The sequence below is a fragment of the Trichomycterus rosablanca genome, chromosome 5 (assembly GCF_030014385.1).
Source record: "Trichomycterus rosablanca isolate fTriRos1 chromosome 5, fTriRos1.hap1, whole genome shotgun sequence".
In the NCBI taxonomy this organism is placed as follows: Eukaryota; Metazoa; Chordata; class Actinopteri; order Siluriformes; family Trichomycteridae; genus Trichomycterus; species Trichomycterus rosablanca.
The window spans coordinates 37,705,333-37,726,190 of record NC_085992.1 but is presented as its reverse complement, the minus strand read 5'-3'; the positions used below and the strand labels follow the sequence as shown (position 1 = coordinate 37,726,190).

Genomic DNA, 20,858 nt, shown 5'->3' with positions numbered 1-20,858 from the left:
CTTTTAAAACGCTGGATGATCTTGGCCACTGTGCTGCAGCTCAGTTTCAGGGTGTTGGCAATCTTCTTGTAGCCTTGGCCATCTTCATGTAGCGCAACAATTCGTCTTTTAAGATCCTCAGAGAGTTCTTTGCCATGAGGTGCCATGTTGGAACTTTCAGTGACCAGTATGAGAGAGTGTGAGAGCTGTACTACTAAATTGAACACACCTGCTCCCTATGCACACCTGAGACCTAGTAACACTAACGAGTCACATGACATTTTGGAGGGAAAATGACACGCCGTGCTCAATTTGGACATTTAGGGGTGTAGTCTCTTAGGGGTGTACTCACTTTTGTTGCCGGTGGTTTAGACATTAATGGCTGTATATTGAGTTATTTTGAGGGAAGAATAAATTTACACTGTTATATAAGCTGCACACAGACTACTTTTCATTGTGTCAAAGTGTCATTTTGTCAGTGTTGTCCCATGAAAAGATATACTTAAATATCTGCAGAAATGTGAGGGGTGTACTCACTTTTGTGATACACTGTACATAAACTCTACATAAACATACTCAGACTAATTCAATTCAGTTTATGGCATTAGCTATAGTGCCTAGTAGCTGTATGCTAATATTACCCACATGCATGTTGGTTATGATGGTATATTTTATTGTAATGTAGTTTTAAGGATGTAAATATACCAAGGTTACATGATCTAGCTGGCCCATATACTACATGAGGAACTAAGCTGATATACCATTCAATACAGTACTATTAAGTTTGGGATGCAGATAAAATAGAGGTTCCGGTACATGTGTAGCACTTCTACCTCTCCATGAACAATAGTGTCCGGCAAATGCCAAAAACACAAATGTATTATGACAGGGTAATGCTTATATAAAAGTGAGAATCCCACTAGTTTGTGTGTGTTACAAAAGTGAGCTAACATGGCTATTATCATCTAGTTAGCTGGCCTGCAAAACAGAACGGCAGGAGAATGTGGGGTCATTTCAGATTTCAATATAAATAAATATATTTAATAATGGTAAAGATGGAAAGTTTAAAACTAAAATTAAATTTAATTGTTTAAAAATAATTAGTTTAAAGTTCTTAAAAGTTTAAGATCCATCTGCCTAATGTTGTAGTAGCACTCCTGAAAGCTCACCATTGGCACTGGGTGTTGGCAAATCCTGGGGTGATGCGGGTCTGCTTGGGGTCTTTGGCTCTGTAGGAGCAGCTGGCACTGGTGCAGAACATGGCATGGGAGGGGAGGGTGAAGAAATGGAAACCGAAGGATTTGCAGCTTCTACAGGGACACTAGGTACAGGCTCTACAAACACACAGGGCACAGCAATTAAAGCTAATAACTACTAGTTAGCACCTAAGGTCAAAAGCTGCCAGACTAGAGTTTGTTACAGAGTGATTTGAATAAATCTGTGTTGGGTTACCAGGCATGACTGCTTGTTTGAAGAGCTCCTCTTTGAGACGGGGCAGAAAACAGTCAATCCTCTCCCAGGTAATCTCCCACAGGTCCGAGTAGCCTGTACGTGAGTCAGCACTATGAAAGATCCCAGCTGTGTCCATCACCAGCAGCATGTTTTTCAAAGACTCAGGGATTGCCTCAAACTACAAAGAAGAGTAAACGCTGGTTGGTTGGTTGTTCGATCTAACAATGTCTGGTACGTACAATGCAGTCCGTAATGTGACAAACAAATAGCTTACTATGCAGTGGAAGTTACCTGAGTAAAGAAATCTGACAGTAGTGGTCTGTGTCAACTGTTTTTTATATACTTCACATGATTGTATTATACAAATATGATAAACATAGACCAAGAAAACTGCATTTTCCTGGTTATTTGGACACTGAAATAACTTATCTGAAACGTAATATAAATATTGACTTGAGCAGTTAAAATGTGCACAGTAATTCTAACAGTTACAGGTAGGATGTTTTAGACAGCATCCTTCATTAGATTTCAGGTATGTTTGTTTGTTTATTAGGATTTTAACGTCATGTTTTACACTTTGGTTACATTCATGACAGGAACAGTCGTTACTCATTACACACAAGGTTCATTAGTTCACAAGGTTATATTAAACAGTCATGGACAATTTTGTATCTCCAATTCACCTGACTGCATGTCTTTGGACTGTGGGAGGAAACAAGAGCACCTGGAGGAAACCCACGCAGACATGGGAGAACATGCAAACTCCACACAGAAAGGATCCAGGCATGTAAGACGCAAAAGCATTTTGTCTTCTAAATTAGTCATTGCCAATTCCCACCCCCTAAATCCCAGCTACCAAATTAAATGGACCTTACTTTACAACAAGTATTCACGCAGATGCTCTCTCTCTCTCTCTCTCGTATATACACAGTAGAAAAGTCTATATACACTTTGTACTTCAGGCTGTAATTTGTCTTGATGGTCAATAAAAAAAAGTTTGAGAGCATTGAGAGCACACTGACATCAACCCCTCTGACAAAGCCAATCAAGTCTGTGTTGACCAGCTGACAGCTCTACTGGGAATTGAATCCCCGATCACATCAGGAGTGGACTAGCAGGCTTTATAATTGCACCACCTGAGCATTTAAAACCTCTGTAACATCGGTTGCTTAATTTTTGACCCGGCATATTTTCAGATAACCCTCAATAAATGTAAGAATTCTAATTTTGGCTAGCATATGCTTGCTCCAAGACATGTTTTACCAGTTAACTTACTAAAGTAACTGCTCAATTCGTGCACATAAGCTCACACATGTTTAAGATCATCTAGGGGCAGATTTATGCTTTCTTGGACTTCCAGACACACATGTCTATGGCATTGTCAAAGACTGAATTTGCAACTTTTTACTGATATGGGGAATTACCTTCTTTTATGCCACCTACAAGCTGTAACCAGTTGTTTATGTACGGCTATTTAATTATGTGCAGTGAGCAATGGCTCAAAAAATAAATAAAATACAGTGCTGTTCAACAGCAACAATGATTTAGAAAAATTAATTAACAACTACACAAATATTGTAATACAGGACAAACAATGAAACCTGTGTGAAACAAAAATGGGTGGTTGTGTGTGCATAATAATTATAGAAAGGGATATATTTTGCATAGACAATGTTTTTTTATTAAAAAGCTACAATTATTTTTGAAATTTTTCAAGCTAATATAAACTGTGTGCTTAAGTATAAAACCAAATCATTAAATACTTTATGCCATTGTGCTATCACATATAAACTTTGCATTGAAAAGAGCTAAGGATTACTGGGCTTCTTACCAGAAGATCACTGGATCCAGCATGCATGTACTTGTCCATGAAGTCTAGGATAGTGAGCCAAAGAGCAGCAAATGTAGGCAAAGAAAGCAGGGGGGAGAGATGCTGGAGGAATACCTGAGGAAGCCAGCAAACCAGATATTAGAGAGAGAAAGAGAGAGAGGTGTAAATCTTTACAAAAAGTATTTACGCAGATGCAAATTCGTCTTTATATACACAGTAGTTTCTACTTTTAATAGAAAAGTCCATATACATTTTTCTCTTTATGCTGTAATTTGTCTTGATTGTCAAATGTAATTCAACCACATAAACATGATATAAATTAGAAGTTGCTAGTCCGCATACCTGGTTTGGCAGTTTTTGATTTTATTATTATTTTGGGCTTGGGACCAGCATTGAGAGCGCACTGACAAATGCACCTCCCAATGGCTAGGCTGTTCAGCCACAATCCCTGACCATCAACCCCCCTGACAAAGCCAATCAAGTTTGTGTTGACCAGCTGATAGCTCTGCTGGGATTTGAACCCTCAATCTCAGCAGGAGTGGGCTAGCGTGCTTTATCACTGTACCATCTGAGTGTCTAAAACTTCTGTAATATCGTTGGCTTAATTTTTGACCCAGCATATTTTCAGAAAATCCACAATAAACTAATGTAAGAACTCAAACTCATTATTTTTTAAGACAAAGACGTGTTTCAATCATTCACAGAACAGGAACATATGCTTAAATCACTGAAATCCTTGTCCCCTATAAGCATATGTAAACTTTTAAACTGTTCAGATATGCTTTATATATGTTAAACAAATCCTGATTGTTCTTTATAAGTTAACAGAGTTAAAAGAAAATGTATATTTAAGATTTAAATGCTTATATAGTAACATATCACTCAGACCTTAGATAGTAGTGTGCAGGCTCTCATCCTGGTCTCCTCCATGCCCCCAACATCTGCAGGGCTGATATTATCTAACAGCTTAGTCAGCAGTGGAAACAGAACCTGAGATGGAGAGAGTTTAACTGTGTGTCAGCATCAGTTTTTGGGTGTTTAATGTTTTATCTGTTTATCTAATCTGTCACATGGGATTGTCTCACCTTGTTAAAGCAAGATTCCCACTCCACTGGGTCTAGTGTTTGCAAATCATGTACAAGAAGTGCTCTTTGTAGGTATGTGAGAGCCTGCATTCGGACCTGCCTTCGAGCATCACAGCACAGCCATGCCATACCTGCAGGAGTTACATCAATAAATCATAAAGTTTACAGTCAATGTGAATGCTTTATAATAATGTGTGTGCACGTATTGATTGGAGTTTCAGTACTTGATAGAACTGGCATCAGGAATTTAGTCACAAATAAGTCATATAGTGTGGATAACACTAGATTAAAATACATTTTAAAGATTCATGGTAAGGATATGCAAAAGCACTTTATTACCAGAATGTGACAGACAGTATGGTGCTACAATTATATGGGATCTGAGAACAATGAGAACATTTTCAATACATATCACAATGTATTATTATATTTTGTGCTATTTCCATGTAAATATGACATACACTTATCAGGCATAACATTAAAACCACCTCCTTGTTTCTACACTCACTGTATATTTTATCAGCTCCACTTACCATATAGAAGCACTATGAAGGATATACATGTCCTTTTATAGCTCAAAATGTATCTTAAAATCCAAAATATGTTGTTATTGAAATTAGCAACATACACCAATCAATCATAACATTAAAACCACCTCCATGTTTCTACACTCACTGACCATATAGAAGCACTTTGTAGTTCTACAATTACTGACTGTAGTCCATCTGTTTATCTGCATGCTTTGTTAGCCCCCTTTCATGCTGTTCTTCAATGGTCAGGACCCCCACAGGACCACCACAGAGCAGGTATTATTTAGGTAGTGGATGATCTCAGCACTGCAGTGACAATAACATGGTGGTGGTGTGTTAGTGTGTGTTGTGCTGGTATGAGTGGATCAGACACAGCAGCGCTGCTGGAGTTTTTAAATACCTTGTCCACTCACTGTCCACTCTATTAGACACTCCTACCTAGTTGGTCCACCTTGTAGATGTAAAGTGAGAGACAATCGCTCATCTATTGCTGCTGTTTGAGTTGGTCATCTTCTAGACTTTCATCAACGGTTACAGGATGCTGCCCACGGGGCGCTGTTGGCTGAATATTTTTGGTTGGTGGACTATTCTCAGTCCAGCAGTGACAGTGAGGTGTTTAAAAACATCATCAGCATTGCTGTGTCTGATCCACTCATACCAGCACAACACACACTAACACACCACCACCATGTCAGTGTCACTGCAGTGCTGAGAATGACCCACCACCCAAATAATACCTACTCTGTAGTGGTCCAGAGACAGTCCTGACCAATAAAATACAGGGTGAAGGGGGGCTAACAAAGCATGCAGAGAAACAGTCAGTAATTGTAGAACCACAAAGTGCTTCTATATGGTAAGTGGAGCTGATAAAATGGACAGTGAGTGTAGAAACAAGGAGGTGGTTTTAATATTATGGCTGGTCGGTGTACATATGTCTGTATTAAGATGTAGATGTCTGTATGTAGATGATAAGTGACAAATTTGGGATTCCAAAAACAGCACTGCACCTTGCGCACCCAAGGGTTCTTCCAGAGATTAAAAATTCCATCAAACATGCTTTCACTTTAAAATATTGGGCAATAGTACGTTTAGTCCGTTTTTGTGTAACGGCAGACCAGACAGTCACTTTTCAAACACACCACCATTACAAACCAGAGTTGTTGAATACAAGTGAGTGAGTGGGTGTCTTTAAGCACAAAACGTGTTTCAAATGAACTTTGTGTGAATTAAAAATTTCCATTAGAATGTATTACTGTACTGAATGAATGACCTAGAACACTGTTATGGTGGATCGTTGTATGTCTGACCTTGGAGCAAAGGACACCAGCAACTGGACCACAGAGTCTGAGAGTCAGCTTCAATTCTCCTTCCACCAGCCTCCAAAAGGCGCTGCTCTTCTGCCCACGAGCTGTAAATACTGGCTGCCCGTGTGTGCAATGTGTGCATCAGATCTAACAACTAGAACAGAAGCGCTGCATTATAAACCAAACACTGAATTTCAGCAATGTTTTTGCATCAATTTAATACATAGAGAAACTAAATAGAAATGGTAAGCATGCAGACACTGTATTTACCATGTGGTGAGTTGAAAGAAAGGAAAAAAAGGGTATTTGTGCATGGAATATATTTTTCGAAAACAAAATACAACATGCAAAAGATGATGTGTACAAATGGCACTTCACTGCCACTGTTAACATGCATTTACATTCTTGGTAAATCAGGATTCAATCTACCAATATTAAGTAATCCAATTGATTTCAAGAAGGAATATTGAGTTACATTTGCAGCATTTAGAAGAAGCATTTATCTGACTGTGCGTAATTTGAGCAATTAGGGGTTAAGGGCCTTGCTCAGGGGCCCATTGTGGTGGTGGTTATATTGCACCTGTTATATTGACTAACTGTCGCTGTTGCAGTAGCATCAGGTAAATTGTAAACTGGCCTCCCCCCATTAAACACAGCAGAGACTCGAACTGTACTGGTGGATTCAAATATTGGTGGGTTGGCATATCATTTTTTTTTTTTTGGTGATGGTGTCTCATATTGTACCCACAATCTTAAAATGTCATGGAAAATGGAAACAAAAAAACGTCCCAAGAGGTGCCCGGCACCTGACCACCGTAGAGACCCCGCGACAGGCATGACGATTGACAGTATAGTAGGGAAAGGTCTGCGGTACTTACGTCCTGACTAACCTGTAAAGACACCGTATGGTAGCTAGCCGGCACCCCCTCATCCTCTTCATCATCACTATAGGAACGGGAGGGCCGCTGGCTAGTGGGTTTAGCTCGTCGAGACACACCCTCCTTCTCTCGAGGCTTCTTTCGTAACCGACTCGCTTTTAAGTCGTGTTTATGGTTCTTCTTTTTCTCATGAGTACGATACCCTGTTAAATCCACAGTTAAGCACAAGAAGAAAGAGAGTTAGCAGTGCATTCAAACCTTTAAACCTTGATTTGTCAATCTGTTTAATAGACTTCCACTTTTCAACAGGTACAGTTACATCTCTATCTTTTAACAGCAGCCTTTCTTAGTCATAACCTGGCTGCTTGGGAACACATCAAAATATTTTTTTTTCCTGGATCCTATGTGCAGATGACAAAGAAAAACTACATTGCCTTTTTGGAGGCAAATTTCCACTAGCTTTGGTGCAGATCAAAACAGCACACTTTGATCCGGCTACCTTCATAGTGAGCCTGTAAAGCCCTGTTGACAGCAGGTATCTGCGCAAGGGCAAAGAGCCGTCTGATGAATGAGAACCCCATGTTTAATGGAACTGTCAAAAGCGCAGAATGTCTTAACTAAGCCTGCTGAAGAGAGCTGGATTGAAAGAGGTTGGAATAAACAGAGCGAGGGCATACAAGTCACGCAGTTTGCAGATTGCCCCAAGTTACATGACTCACCCTTAAAATATAGCTTAAGGAAGACCTCACCAATAAGCTTCCACACACTGACACATCCAATTACAGTGCTATGGAACAAAACCACACTAAGATTCCCTAATCCCAAAGGAGTCAATCTGCACATATAAGGTCTGAAAAGGAGTCGCTGTGCTCATAGCAGTCTTGTTATAGTGGTGTGTTTGAATAAAATAAGAGGAAGCAAAATTATGATGTCAGCTCAGAGAAAGACAGTTGAAGTTTTTAATTATAGAGTGTTCTTTTTTTCACACAGATTCCCCTTAAGGTAGAGTCCCAAATCCCCTGAAGCTCTGTCTTAGAGCATTGTTCCTCTGCACTATGAAAAACAAAACAAAAACTAGCCCAGTCAGAAGTTAGAATGAAAAGTTCTGTCTGAAGGAACACCCAGTCTGTTTTTTAATGTGTCATTAATTGCAATAGTAACAACTAAATTCTAATTAAAGCACTTCCAAAATCACTGGAGTTTAGTGTTAGTGGCAAGCAAGTTGCCCTGCAAAAGCTAGCTACCCACTCTAACCAGATATGCCATCTGGCAAAACCGGCAATGGAACTCAGGCATACAAGTAGGTAAGCAACTTTTTAAGCCAATATGTGCCACTTGGAGGTGTAGCTTAAACTATTAAGGTATAGCAGGTTCTGTGCCAAACTGCACTCTAATATAATATTCATGTTTAATTAATTCACTCGCATGAATTCACACTGTGGTATAGTTCCACATTATACAACAGTTAGTTCCGACCTTACAATCTGATTGGTTGAGAAGCGTTCTAACTATGCTTTTCACACCACAACTGTATTACTCCGCTGACGCGTTGCCAGTAACGAAAAGCTTCATGCACACAAACGCGCACGCAGGCGACACAGACTTTATTCCCGATCACGTTTTAAATCCATAATCTGATATACAATCTAGCGCACTGTGTAGGGAACATAAACCAATTGTCTAATTCACTATCTAGTGCACTATGTAGGGAACATAAATCCGCGATCTCCTGCGATAATGCAAGCTGACATGAGAAATAACCACCACATAACATCAGTTAAGTGTTTACTATCTTAAGTTAAATGTGAGGGAAATAACTGAGTTAAAATACTCTAATATATACACTTTATTTATTTATTTATTTATATATATTGAGAGGTATCTTTCAGTAGAAGCAGAATACACAATGGCATTAAATAAGATCTGTTCATTAAAAAAATGCACCAGCAGAGTTGTGAGGCTGGCAGCACTGCTCATGGCCAATTTTTCAATAAGCTGGCAAAAATGACAAATTTTGCTAGACAAGTCTAGCAAGCAATGGACAAATGCAAGGTCCTGTTGGAGCTAATTTTAGCAGATACCGGAAACCCTATAACTGGTATCTTTGGAATAAAACCAGTTACGAGTGGAAAAGCACAGTGCTTTGTTTTCTGTTGCAAAAAGTTTAAATATATTATGCAATGGGAAAACCCTCTAAAGAAAATAACAAACAAAAAGGACAGTGGTGGTTGGGGAGAATGCATCTGAACTTGTACAAATGTAAGGAAAATATTTTGTTGCTTTGTAAGTTAAAATAGGAGACATGCATGAGTGTTAAAATTAACACACTATTGCAAACCAGAAAACAGACAAACCTCCATTAAGACTGGCCTCCACGAACACTCGAATGGCTTTAACACAAAGCTCAAAGTTCTCAGGTGTAACATGTGCAGCATCACGCACGATGAAAGACAGAGACTCCACACACTTGATGAGCGACTTTGTGTCATGCAGGCCCATGTCCTGACCCAAGGTTAAACTATACTGGTTGATCAGAGGAGTCTGAGATTTGGAACCTGAAACGATTGGTGCTTTAGAGCCATCCAAGTCTTCCTTCCCAACCTATCAAAGAACACAAAAATGTGAATATTAAATGTTATTTATTATGGAAATTTGCACAAAATTCTGTCTTTTACCAAGTTGTATAAGGAAATGCCCTAACCCTAAATGTAAATTAACCATATGCATGTCTTTTATGTAGCTCAAAATGTATCCTATAATCTCAAAATGTCTCGATATTGAAATGAGCATGATAGAATACCCTGATTACATGACCTATTTTAAAGTAGCTGTAATTCATGAGAGGACCATATAATGTGTGTATATAATCATATAAAGTCATCATTTCGTCTTTATGCACTCACCACTAGCCAGCCCACATCAACTTCAGTAGCAGAGCGGGGTAATCTGGACTTGCCATGTTCAGTGTAGACCTCAGAGTCTGAAGTATATCCTCGATCCAGAGTGACTTCACTGTGGTGGTATGAGCTCACTTCACTGTCAGACTGAGCACCTAAATACATGCATGTATTTAAAATTCACAACAGAGCAACTGAATTTAACTCAACATTTTAACATGGTATGCACTCTGTGTCTTTACCTGTGTCACTGTCCGGGCTGGTGCTGGTGACCTGCAGTGCAGCTGGAGGTTTGACACCTGCCCCGATGCACTCAAGCAGAGTAAAGAGAGTGTACCAGTCATCTGTGCAGTGGATGTTGGCGGCATTGGTTTTGAGCAGCTCGTGTAAACCATAAGCCACTTCTCGACTAACTCTGGACAACACGTGAGGCTTCATCATCAGTAATAACCGCAGTGACAGCAGTACCTACACAATCAGAAAAGATAAAAACGCATTACATAAATAATAATGTGTACATATTATATACAGGCGTGCGTGTAGATGCAAATGTTTGTAGAAACCTGAGAGCTTATGTCCTCCCTACGCAGCAAGCGTATAGCGAGTCTCAGCAGTCCCACTACAGCTCTCTCCACTAGGAAGCAGGTCTCATTAGCGTGCACACACAGGTGATATAGATGGTCACGCACAGTCTGCCATACACATGACACTCGGTCCCTGGAAGAAACATTACACAGAAAATGTCAGTCAGAATGTCATCAACTTATATAATTTAAAAAATTTAATAAAATGTATTATTCTGTTACAATAAGAGGGGAAAATTAATGCAAACTGGAAACTGGAAACTGGAAAACCATAAAAAAACTTAAAGATATCTATATTTCCTGGTATAAAATTAATCCTTTATTTTTTTTTTTATATTTAAAAAAATACTTAAACATATCCTTATATGTCGCTATATTTACAAACTCATTTCCAAAAAAAGTTGGAACAGTAGGTTTGTAAACTGAATTTTACAGGTGTAAAAAAATGGGTTAACTGCCAAGTGCGCAGGAAACTTGCACAAATTTGCATTAGGTTGTTCAGCTGTTGCCACAAAGAGCTCACCATGCTGTGAGTACTATGTGTCAATGGTAAACACCCTAATTTACCCTGATTTTTCTAGCAGTCATTGTACCTGTTTTCCAAAACAATACGCAGAAGCATCTCTAAACAGAAAGCAGCATCTTCTTCATCATAGGTCTCTTCATCAGGTGTCACTGAGATCAGAGCCTTGTACAGAAAAGAAAAGAGATAAACATATACAATTGCAATGGAATATATTTAACCATCCTCATCTTAAAACGGTATTATAGTATGTGTATAGAATTGAGTTAAAATATAAAACAAGTCTCAGTTAACAGAGAAATAATATTTATCGATACAGTTGAATTTGGGGGTTGAATTTTTCTGTACTTGAGCAAATATCTCTTCTAAAATATGCAATACACTGTATTATATATAAAAATTTAGAAAGTTAATAGACTTTTGTAAGTTATTCCGAGCTGACCACTGCTGGATTAGTGGATAAACTCTTCTCACCTTCATGAGTTCCTGTAGAGACTCCAACTGCAGGAACTTACTCTCTGTGATTAGTTTCTCAGGGTCACAATGCTGTTATAAGAAAAGAACAAGAAATAAGCTAAACAGAATTTTAAAGACATTAGCTTTATCCACACAATTACAAAATATACCATATGACCAAAAAGATGTGGACGCCTCTCATGAATGTATTTGTTTAAGCCACACAAATATTACTAACAAATGTATGGCAGTGTAACTGGAAGCCCCAAAAAGACGTGGGCTGCGTCAGAAATTGCATACTTAAACAGTACGTACTAGATTCGAGGCAGTGCGCACTGCTCGGCCGGTAAAGCAGTAAACTCTTTCAGTACGCAAGTTTGCAGTATGAACGCAACCTCATACGCACTGCGTCCGCCATCTTACCAACATCATGTGATGCATGACGTCTCATCGCCACAGTTATAACAATTTAAAAATCAGACAAAATTAATTCTGTCGTTCTCCACAAAGCTGCTCATACTGTTATTCAGGGTCGTACTTCGTAAAATCATAACATTTTTAATGTTTGTCTAACTCCGCTTTCCACTATCGTTGTTCTTCGCTACAAACGCCTTTGCAGCTCCAGTTGAATTATGGGATAGATTACCGGATTCTAAGTGTGCATCGGCTGCATACTCAAAAATGACTGCCCAGGTAGTAGTTCATCCAGGTACTTTTCGCATACTGTTTAATGAATGCTACGTATTCGGACACACTACCCGCTCTCGCATACTGCTTTCACATACTGTTCAGTATGGAAGCATGAGATTTCTGACACAGCCATGGTCTGACTTGTTTGGTGTGTAAAAACTCTAGTGGTCTCAGCTTTAGCCCAAATGAACACCTTTGAGATGAATTAGTAAATAGACTGCAAGCCAGGCAGAAGACATACACCTTTTTTAGATCTTGTTGAAAGCAGAATACTGGAGCCTGTTGTAGCCCTTATTGGGAAACCATTGATTTGGAACAAGATGTTGAAGGTGTACACATACTTTTGGCCATACAGTTATATTTAAACAAACCTTTAAATAAATGTCTCAGGTTTTTTTAACTATCCGAATTATAGACCAAAAAGGGGAGTTTCTTTTATGTTTTTAAAAATTCAAAAGGTTTTCACAAAATCTGTATAATACACCCTGTCCACAGTGTGACTATGCATCAGTAGTGTAGCTGGGATTTTACATGGATATCACAAAACCTTAGTAAAAGCGTAAACATTGGAATTAATTTTACGCAGAGCAGCTCTGGTAAGCAAAGCTAAGCTAAAGCAAAGCTAAATTTGTGGTTGTACTGTTTAGCTATAAGTAGGACCTAAAAATATTAATTTCTGTTTGTCAGACATGTTCGTTTTTTGATTACAAGAATTAGAAATACTGTGTGGCATTATAAGTTCTCAGTGATTGAATTAAATTTTCATTGAATGTTGCAAATACACATGAAAACGTTGGGAGTACTCATCTAACGTAAAGTACACAATGTTTTTACCTTTATACAAAGAAGAGCAGCCTGTTTAGCCTCCTGATTCTCAGTAGAGGGGCCTCGCAGACCAGACTGTTCTGCTCCACCACTCAGTGTTAACCAGTTAACAAAGCTTAGTACAGCTGACTCTCCCCTAAGAAACACAGTCTTTAGTCTCATTACATGTTTTGTTTTGTATAAATGTATAAAGTCATGACAAAAATGTCACCTGTTTGCTGGAGTCTCTTCACGCTGTAAAGGAATCTTCCCATTAGGCTCCACAAAATCCTCAACCTTTAAAGAAAGCAGACAAGTGGTTACTTTTTTCCAACAAGCTGAACGCAACATCTGTTTTTTCCAATAGAGGGCAGTGTAGCACCCCTGTAAAATCAAGGCGCCTAATCTATCAAGTTTGGGTTGGACTAGGTAGAAATACTTCTCAACAAGCGTTCTCTTACCTCAACCATGGACTTTGGTAAAAGTTCAGCCCTGAAGAGCTGAAGCATGGCATCCATGATGTTCTTCCAGCCCTCCCGCAGGATGTCTCCATGCCGATGTGAAAGGTTAAACACTGTTTTTGCTGCTACCTGAGCCTTGGCATTGCTGCCAAACATGGTAGGCAAGTTTTCTACAGACTAAACACACAAAAAAGTGTCACAAACAAAGCAGCTCTGATTTCACATGAAAAATAAATAGTCTAAAAATGCTGGGTCACATGAATCAGTGATAAAGTGATTAGCATGATGCTGCTCTTACTTCACTGCTGAGTGTGGTAAACTTGCAGAGCGAGATGATTAAATTATCAAACACATCACTAAAGCCATAGTGTGCCGCGATCATCGCACATTTCCTAGAAAAGAAAAATATCAGAGCATTATTAACTGGAAATGATGTTTGTTTGTTTGTTTTATTAAGATTTTAATGTCATGTTTTACACTTTGGCTACATTCATGACAGGAACGGTAGTTACTCATTACACAAGATTCATCAGTTTACTAGTGTTAATGTCAAACACAGTCCTGGACAATTTTGTATCTCCAATTCACCTCACTTGCACATCTTTGCACTGTGGGAGGAAACCGGAGCTCCCGGAGGAAACCCACACAGACACGGGGAGATGCAAACTCCACACAGAAATGAAACCTGGACCACCCCACCTAGGGATCGAAACCAGGACCTTCTTGCTGTGAGGTGACAGTGCTACCCACTAAGCCACCGTGCCGCCCACAACTGGAAATGTCTGACTCTATGATAGACATTATTTTGTAAATTAAAGACAATTATTTTGCTAAAATTGATAAACTTTAGAAAATCCTTGAAGACTCATATTTTGTGGTAGTTTCAGTCATCATATTCCTCTTTTTAAATGATTGTTAATGTCTGTTTTGTGTTTATTTTTCAAGAAAAAAAGCTAATATAATAATAATAACGTTTTTTGTTTTTTTAATCCCACAGCCTTATTGCTAAGCTTTTTAAATGCTCTCTAGCACATTTTTCCTGGTGCAGGTCCAACAATTAACAATTATTTAAAAACCTCACAAAACCCAAGAATACTTACAGTATTTGAAATTACATTTTATATTCAATATTTAAAAAGGTCATAATTTATCATTCAAGCTAAATATTTTAAATACTGAGGCATAAAACTGACCATAAAACCATATTAGAGAATGTTGTCATGAATTGTAACACACAGATTATAGCATTTAGTATCTGATGTTTTGCATAAGATGTTACAAAATGTAGGTGTTGGTCTGCAAGACTGGACCAACAGCGGTTTCATTTTTGTTAAGTCATTTCCCAATTCCCGATTGTGAATCAGCACAGTCTGCACCACCCTGATCTAATCAGGGAGAGCCAGATCACCACTCGCCCTCTCCAACACGTCCAATCCCCCAACTCCCAAGCCCAAGGCACGCAGGCACCCAGACCATCCCCGGTAATTCCATATCGCAGTAGGAGCGGAAAGGGACAATGTCAGACCTTCCTCCTCTCAAAGGTCAGGACGGTTGCTCTGCTGAGAATTGAATAATTTGAATATTTGTCTTTTTTTTTTGTATTATATCCAAATGTAAATAAGCCGGACTTTCCCTTAGTATACTAGTTTACAGTGGCATGTAATATTGTGGGCTATTCATGAACCTTTTGGGGCCCCATGTTTGATTATTAGTTTTAGTATAATTACTGTTATGCGTATTGTTTTGTTAACAAAACAGCAAGAAATGTAAAATAGAATAATGAATCCACTAAAAGATTTTACATAAGACTGCTGATAAAATCCACCATAAATACAGTATGAATGGCAAGTAGAATCCAAAATACTGACATCAGTTTTGTTCCTTTATAAGCAATGCAGGGGGAAGTGGGGAAGTAGGGGAAGGGTCGAAAAATTCTCAGGGACCATACATACACAAAAGGCACACACTACCTGAACCCTGCGATGGCTTTTTGAATGATGGTGTCCTCTAAACTCTTATCAAACACATAGGAGAGTGCAGCAATGGTAGGACCCCAGGTCATGGTGAACAGCTCGTGATCATAGCTTCCTGGGCTCACGTGGAGAAAGATCCCCTCAGGAGTGGCCCCTCTGTGTAGCAACACACTCCACACGTAGTTCTCCTTCACGAGGCCTTTCTGCTCCTCAGGCATGACAATCTCTTCATTCCTGTAGAACAGGTTGTGGGGGAAAAATGTTCATTTACACAAAAGTATTATTGATACTTAGACTGGGTAGTTATACACTGATCAGGCATAACATTTGTTCTACACTCACTGTCCATTCTATCAGCTCCACTTACCATATAGAAGCACTTTGTAGTTCTACAATTACTGACTGTAGTCCATCTGTTTCTCTACATGCTTTGTTAGCCCCCTTTCATGCTGTTCTTCAATGGTCAGGACCCCCACAGGACCACCACACAGCAGGTATTATTTGTGTGTTGGATCATTCCCAGCCCTGCAGTGACACTGACATGGTGGTGTGTTAGTGTGTGTTGTGCTGGTATGAGTGGATAAGACACAGCAATGCTGATGAAGTTTTTAAACACCTCACTGTCACTGCTGGACTGAGAATAGTCCACCAACCAAAAATATATCCAGCGCCCTGTGGGCAGCGTCCTGTGACCACTGATGAAGGTCTAGAAGATGACCAACTCAAACAGCAGCAATAGATGAGCGATCGTCTCTGACTTTACATCTACAACGTGGACCAACTAGGTAGGAGTGTCTAATAGAGTGGACAGTGAATGGACACTGTATTTATAAACTCCAGCAGCGCTGCTGTGTCTTATCCACTCATACCAGCACAACACACACTAACACACCACCACCATGTCAGTGTCACTGCAGTGCTGAGAATGATCCACCATTTAAATAATACCTACTCTGTGGTGGTCCTGTGGGGGACCTGAACATTGAAGAACAGGGTGAAAGCAGGCTAAAAAAGTATGTAGAGAAACAGATGGACTACAGTCAGTAATTGTAGAACTTCAAAGTGCTTCTATATGGTGAGTGGAGCTGATAAAATGGACAGTGAGTGTAGAAACCAGGAGGCATTCACAGAGTCTCCATGTGAGACTTGGTCAGTGCGATCCTTCTCTGAAGACAAGATTAAAACTCTTCTCTTCTTATAATCCAGTCTCTGAGGTATTTTATTAAGGGTTTTTTCACCACATGGTCCAGACGAACCAATTTTATTTAAACAGCACATGGTTTGGGGTATTAAATAAGGTTTGTGGTCCTACATTTCAAGTAATTAGACAAGTCAGTTCAAAAACAGCTGAAAGTAAATTATTATTCTAATTATTTTAGCTAAGTCTTACTTGATGGCATTGTAGATATCCTCCAGCATGTCCTGGTCAAAATCTTTACCTCCATTCACACCTTTAAGATTCTTCTTGAATTGCTAGATAATACACAAAAATAAACAAGGAAGAAATGGATTAAAATGCCTTAATTCCAGCTAAGATCTCTAGCCTATCACCTTTCAAATCCAATAAAGTGACCTGAGTTAACTGCTCCTGGTGCCCCTGAACAGTTGGGATTGGGCAGACAGGTCTAAAGCAAAATTTAGCCAAATAAACACACACACACCAAGGCTGCTGAGTGATGGCATTAGGCCACTGTTTTACTGCATGCCTTCCTAATGACAGGTAAAACAAGGGAAAGCTATGTTCCCCGGAGAGAGGGATAAACAGAAAGAGAAATAAACAGAGGAGTAAACAAAGGGAATGAGGGAGTGCCAGCTGGGCTTGGGCCGTTCCATGCTGGGGCTCTGCTCCAGACATTTACTATAGCTGCCAAAGAGACAAGACAGCTGGATGCATGACGTCAGCCAAACAACACAAACCCTCAGTCTCAAGAGCTCCACTTTCACTCAGAACTTTCCTCTGCTACTTATTCTTAAAGCATGTTGTAGAACTGACACCCAAAAGATCCTTAAGGTTTTTTTTGTCCTTATCCAAACACTTTATCCTGGTTACAGCAGGTCTGGTTTCAATGGCAAACACTGGGCACAGTGTCAATCAATCGCAGGGCCTCGGCCACCCCTCATCAGCCAACCATGCCTGTCTGGATGCACAGCTAGCCGATAGCACTGCCAAGCTTTAAAACTAGATCCCAGTGATGTTAAGCTAGCCTAACAGATTACTGCACTCCCTCAAGGGCTTTTGTTATTATTACATATACGTGTATTTCAGGCCGAGGTGTAAACTTATTTCTGTGATTCACTGTTTGAAGAAGGAAAAAAGCCATGTGTGCATAACTAACCCCCTCTATAACAGCTGTCAGCCATGATAAATGGGTAAAGCAGAATGGTCGCAACTAATGCATGCCACAGTAATTTGATAAACTGATCCTATCTAAACATTAATTGCACATTCTAGGACACTAGTCAACTATGTGTGCCTGTTGTGGTTATCTAATGTACAATATAACTTTTATTAATTAAAATGAATTAATTAACCAACACCAAATTAATTAGTATTGTACCTTTGCTCAAAACCTCAGCAATGCTAAGGAGCACCATAAGTGATTTCATACATATTATCAAGTCTACTGTAATTACCTTTACCATGCTTTAGCTCTATATATACCTTATAAAAAATTAAAAAAAAAATTAAAAAAAATCGACTAAACCGGTAATGGTGGATTCAAAAAAAGTCTTTCTAATGTAAACAAGAAGGTGCCAAACCCAAAACTCATTTTCATGGATGGAAGGAAGGAAGGAAGGGGAAGGAGAGAGAGAGAGAGAGAGAGAGAGTGGAGACAAATTTACAAAAGTGGAGATAAATTCGACCCTAATAATTACCGGGGCATCTGTGTGAACAGTAATCTGGGGAAGTTATTCTGTAGTATAATTAACTCAAGGTTTTCAAGCTTCCTTATTGAGCACAATGTCCTGAGTAAAAGTCAAATTGGATTTTTACCAAATTACCGCACAACTGATCATATTTACACCCTACACACCCTCATTGAAAAATATGTAGTTCAAAACCATGTAAAAATATTTGCCTGCTTTATTGACTTTAAAAAGGCTTTTGACTCAATTTGGCATCAAGGATTGTTTTACAAACTATTAGAAAGTGGTGTAGGGGGTAAAACATATGATCTTATCAAATCTATGTACACAGAAAACCAGTGCGGAATAAGAATTGGCAATAAACAAACAAATTTTATCTCTCAGGAGCGTGGAGTGAGACAGGGCTGCTGTCTGAGCCCAACTCTATTTAACATCTATATTAATGAATTGGCCTCCACGTTAGAGCACTCAGCCACGCCCGGTCTCACTCTACACGACTCAGAGATTAAACTCCTGCTGTATGCAGATGATCTGGTCCTGCTGTCCCCCAGCGCTCAGGGTCTCCAGCACAAACTGGACCTGCTGCAGCAGTACTGTCAGACCTGGGCCCTGACAGTCAACCTCAAAAAGACTAAAATTATGACCTTCCAGAAAAGATCCAGATCTCAGGGAACCAAACACACATTTAAATTAGGACATCATGAAATTGAACACTCTAAAAACTATACCTACCTTGGACTAAACATTAGTTCATCAGGAAACTACAACCTGGCAGTGAATGAACTGAGAGAAAAAGCACGCAGAGCCTTCTATGCCATAAAAAAACAAACTTCTGTAGAAATCCCAATCAAAATTTGGCTCAAAATATTTGGCGCAATAATTGAACCAATTGCCCTGTATGGCAGTGAAGTGTGGGGCCCGCTTACACACCAACAATTTAACAAATGGGAACAACATCCAATTGAGACCCTGCACACAGAATTTTGTAAAACAATATTAAAGGTGCACAGACACACCACCAACAATGTGTGCAGGGCAGAATTAGGCCGATACCCACTTATTATTAATATACAAAAAAGGGCAATAAAATTCTGGAATCATCTAAAAGAGAGCGACCCACACTCGTATCATTACAAAGCTCTGCAATACCAAGAGCTGAGCAAAGATACCAGCCCCCTCATCCAACTGGTCCTGAGTCACTGCACCAACACACCATTAACACATATTAACACACCACTAACACAGACTAACACTATTAAGACTCAAGACCAGAACCTAATCAGAACTGATCAAATTACACATGAATTAAAGATAAACTATTTGGCCTATTGGGAAACACAAACTAAACTCCAAAGTAAACTACAATGTTATTTGGCTCTAAATAGACAGTATAGTGTGGCAGATTATCTCAGCACTATAACTGATCCAAAACTCAGAAACACCTTGACAAGGTACAGACTCAGCGAACACAGCCTGGCCATCGAGACGGGACGACACAGACAGTCCTGGATGCCCAGAGAGGAGAGAGTGTGTCAACACTGCTCTTCAAACCAGATAGAGACAGAGCTGCACTTCCTCACTGAATGTACAAAATACACACACATTCGAAAACAATATTTTACCAAAATCAACAAAATTATCCCCAATTTTAATTCTCTCTCAAACCCTGACAAGCTGCCCTACCTATTGGGGGAGCACAGAGCGAGCTGCACACTCGCAGCTCTCTACCTACACACCTGCCACCAGGTGAGGGACAGTGAGTGACCTTATACTGTATCCCATACACACTCACACATACTCGCACACACACACCATCATACACACACACCATCATACACACACACACAAACACACACACACTTACAAATACTTTTTCCACACATACATATACACACTTTATATACTTGTTGTTCTAATTTGTTTCTGTTATTTTTTAAGGCTAATTACTAATGTTATTGAACATTCTTTAAATTAATATAAATGTTTATGTATGCAATTTATTTTTTTTTTTTTTCATTTATTATCTAGTTTGTAAATGCGCTTTGGCAATACAAATGTGAATATTTGTCATGCTAATAAAGCACTTTTGAATTGAATTGAATTGAATTGAGAGAGAGAGAGAGAGAGAGAGAGAGAGAGAGAGAGAGAGAGAGAGAGAGAGAGAGAAAGGGAAGGAGAGAGAGAGAGAGCGAAGGAGAAAGAGAGAGAGAGAGAGAGAGAGAGAGAGAGAGAGAGAGAGAGAGAGAGAGAGAGAGAGAGAGAGAGAGAGAGAGAAAGAAAGAGAAAGGGAAGGAGAGAGAGAGCGAAGGAGAAAGAGAGAGAGAGAGAGAGAGAGAGAGAGAGAGAGAGAGAGAGAGAGAGAGAGAGAGAGATGTTTTATTCAACAAAATGCTTAATTTGGCAACCCTTGTTTAATTCCCTAAGTGGAATAACCAAAATATTGCAGAAAAAGGCAATACAATGTAAAGGCAGTTGAAGCCTAGTGGTTAAGGTACTGGACTAGTAATCAAAAGGTTGCTGGTTCAAGCCCCACCACTGCCAGG

The 20,858-nt window shown here is 39.4% G+C and overlaps 1 protein-coding gene across 6 annotated transcripts in view; it reads right to left on the bottom strand.

The window, feature by feature from the left end:
* gbf1 (golgi brefeldin A resistant guanine nucleotide exchange factor 1) overlaps window positions 1-20,858 on the bottom strand; it is a 103,007-nt gene that overhangs the window by 5,213 nt on the left and 76,936 nt on the right. For 4 of the 6 annotated variants that reach the window (XM_062996134.1, XM_062996136.1, XM_062996138.1 and 1 more), the window contains 19 exons: window positions 16,838-16,920; window positions 15,445-15,681; window positions 13,773-13,866; window positions 13,475-13,651; window positions 13,246-13,310; window positions 13,044-13,170; window positions 11,538-11,609; window positions 11,134-11,228; window positions 10,520-10,673; window positions 10,199-10,424; window positions 9,963-10,111; window positions 9,414-9,660; window positions 7,060-7,262; window positions 6,185-6,335; window positions 4,348-4,478; window positions 4,151-4,252; window positions 3,263-3,376; window positions 1,432-1,609; window positions 1,149-1,313 (listed from right to left, as the gene is read on the bottom strand). In XM_062996134.1, coding sequence (XP_062852204.1) covers window positions 1,149-1,313; window positions 1,432-1,609; window positions 3,263-3,376; window positions 4,151-4,252; window positions 4,348-4,478; window positions 6,185-6,335; window positions 7,060-7,262; window positions 9,414-9,660; window positions 9,963-10,111; window positions 10,199-10,424; window positions 10,520-10,673; window positions 11,134-11,228; window positions 11,538-11,609; window positions 13,044-13,170; window positions 13,246-13,310; window positions 13,475-13,651; window positions 13,773-13,866; window positions 15,445-15,681; window positions 16,838-16,920 — 2,770 coding nt within the window. The remainder of the gene's footprint in view (window positions 1-1,148; window positions 1,314-1,431; window positions 1,610-3,262; window positions 3,377-4,150; window positions 4,253-4,347; window positions 4,479-6,184; window positions 6,336-7,059; window positions 7,263-9,413; window positions 9,661-9,962; window positions 10,112-10,198; window positions 10,425-10,519; window positions 10,674-11,133; window positions 11,229-11,537; window positions 11,610-13,043; window positions 13,171-13,245; window positions 13,311-13,474; window positions 13,652-13,772; window positions 13,867-15,444; window positions 15,682-16,837; window positions 16,921-20,858) is intronic. The other 2 variants (XM_062996137.1, XM_062996139.1) reach the window with 1 other exon arrangement.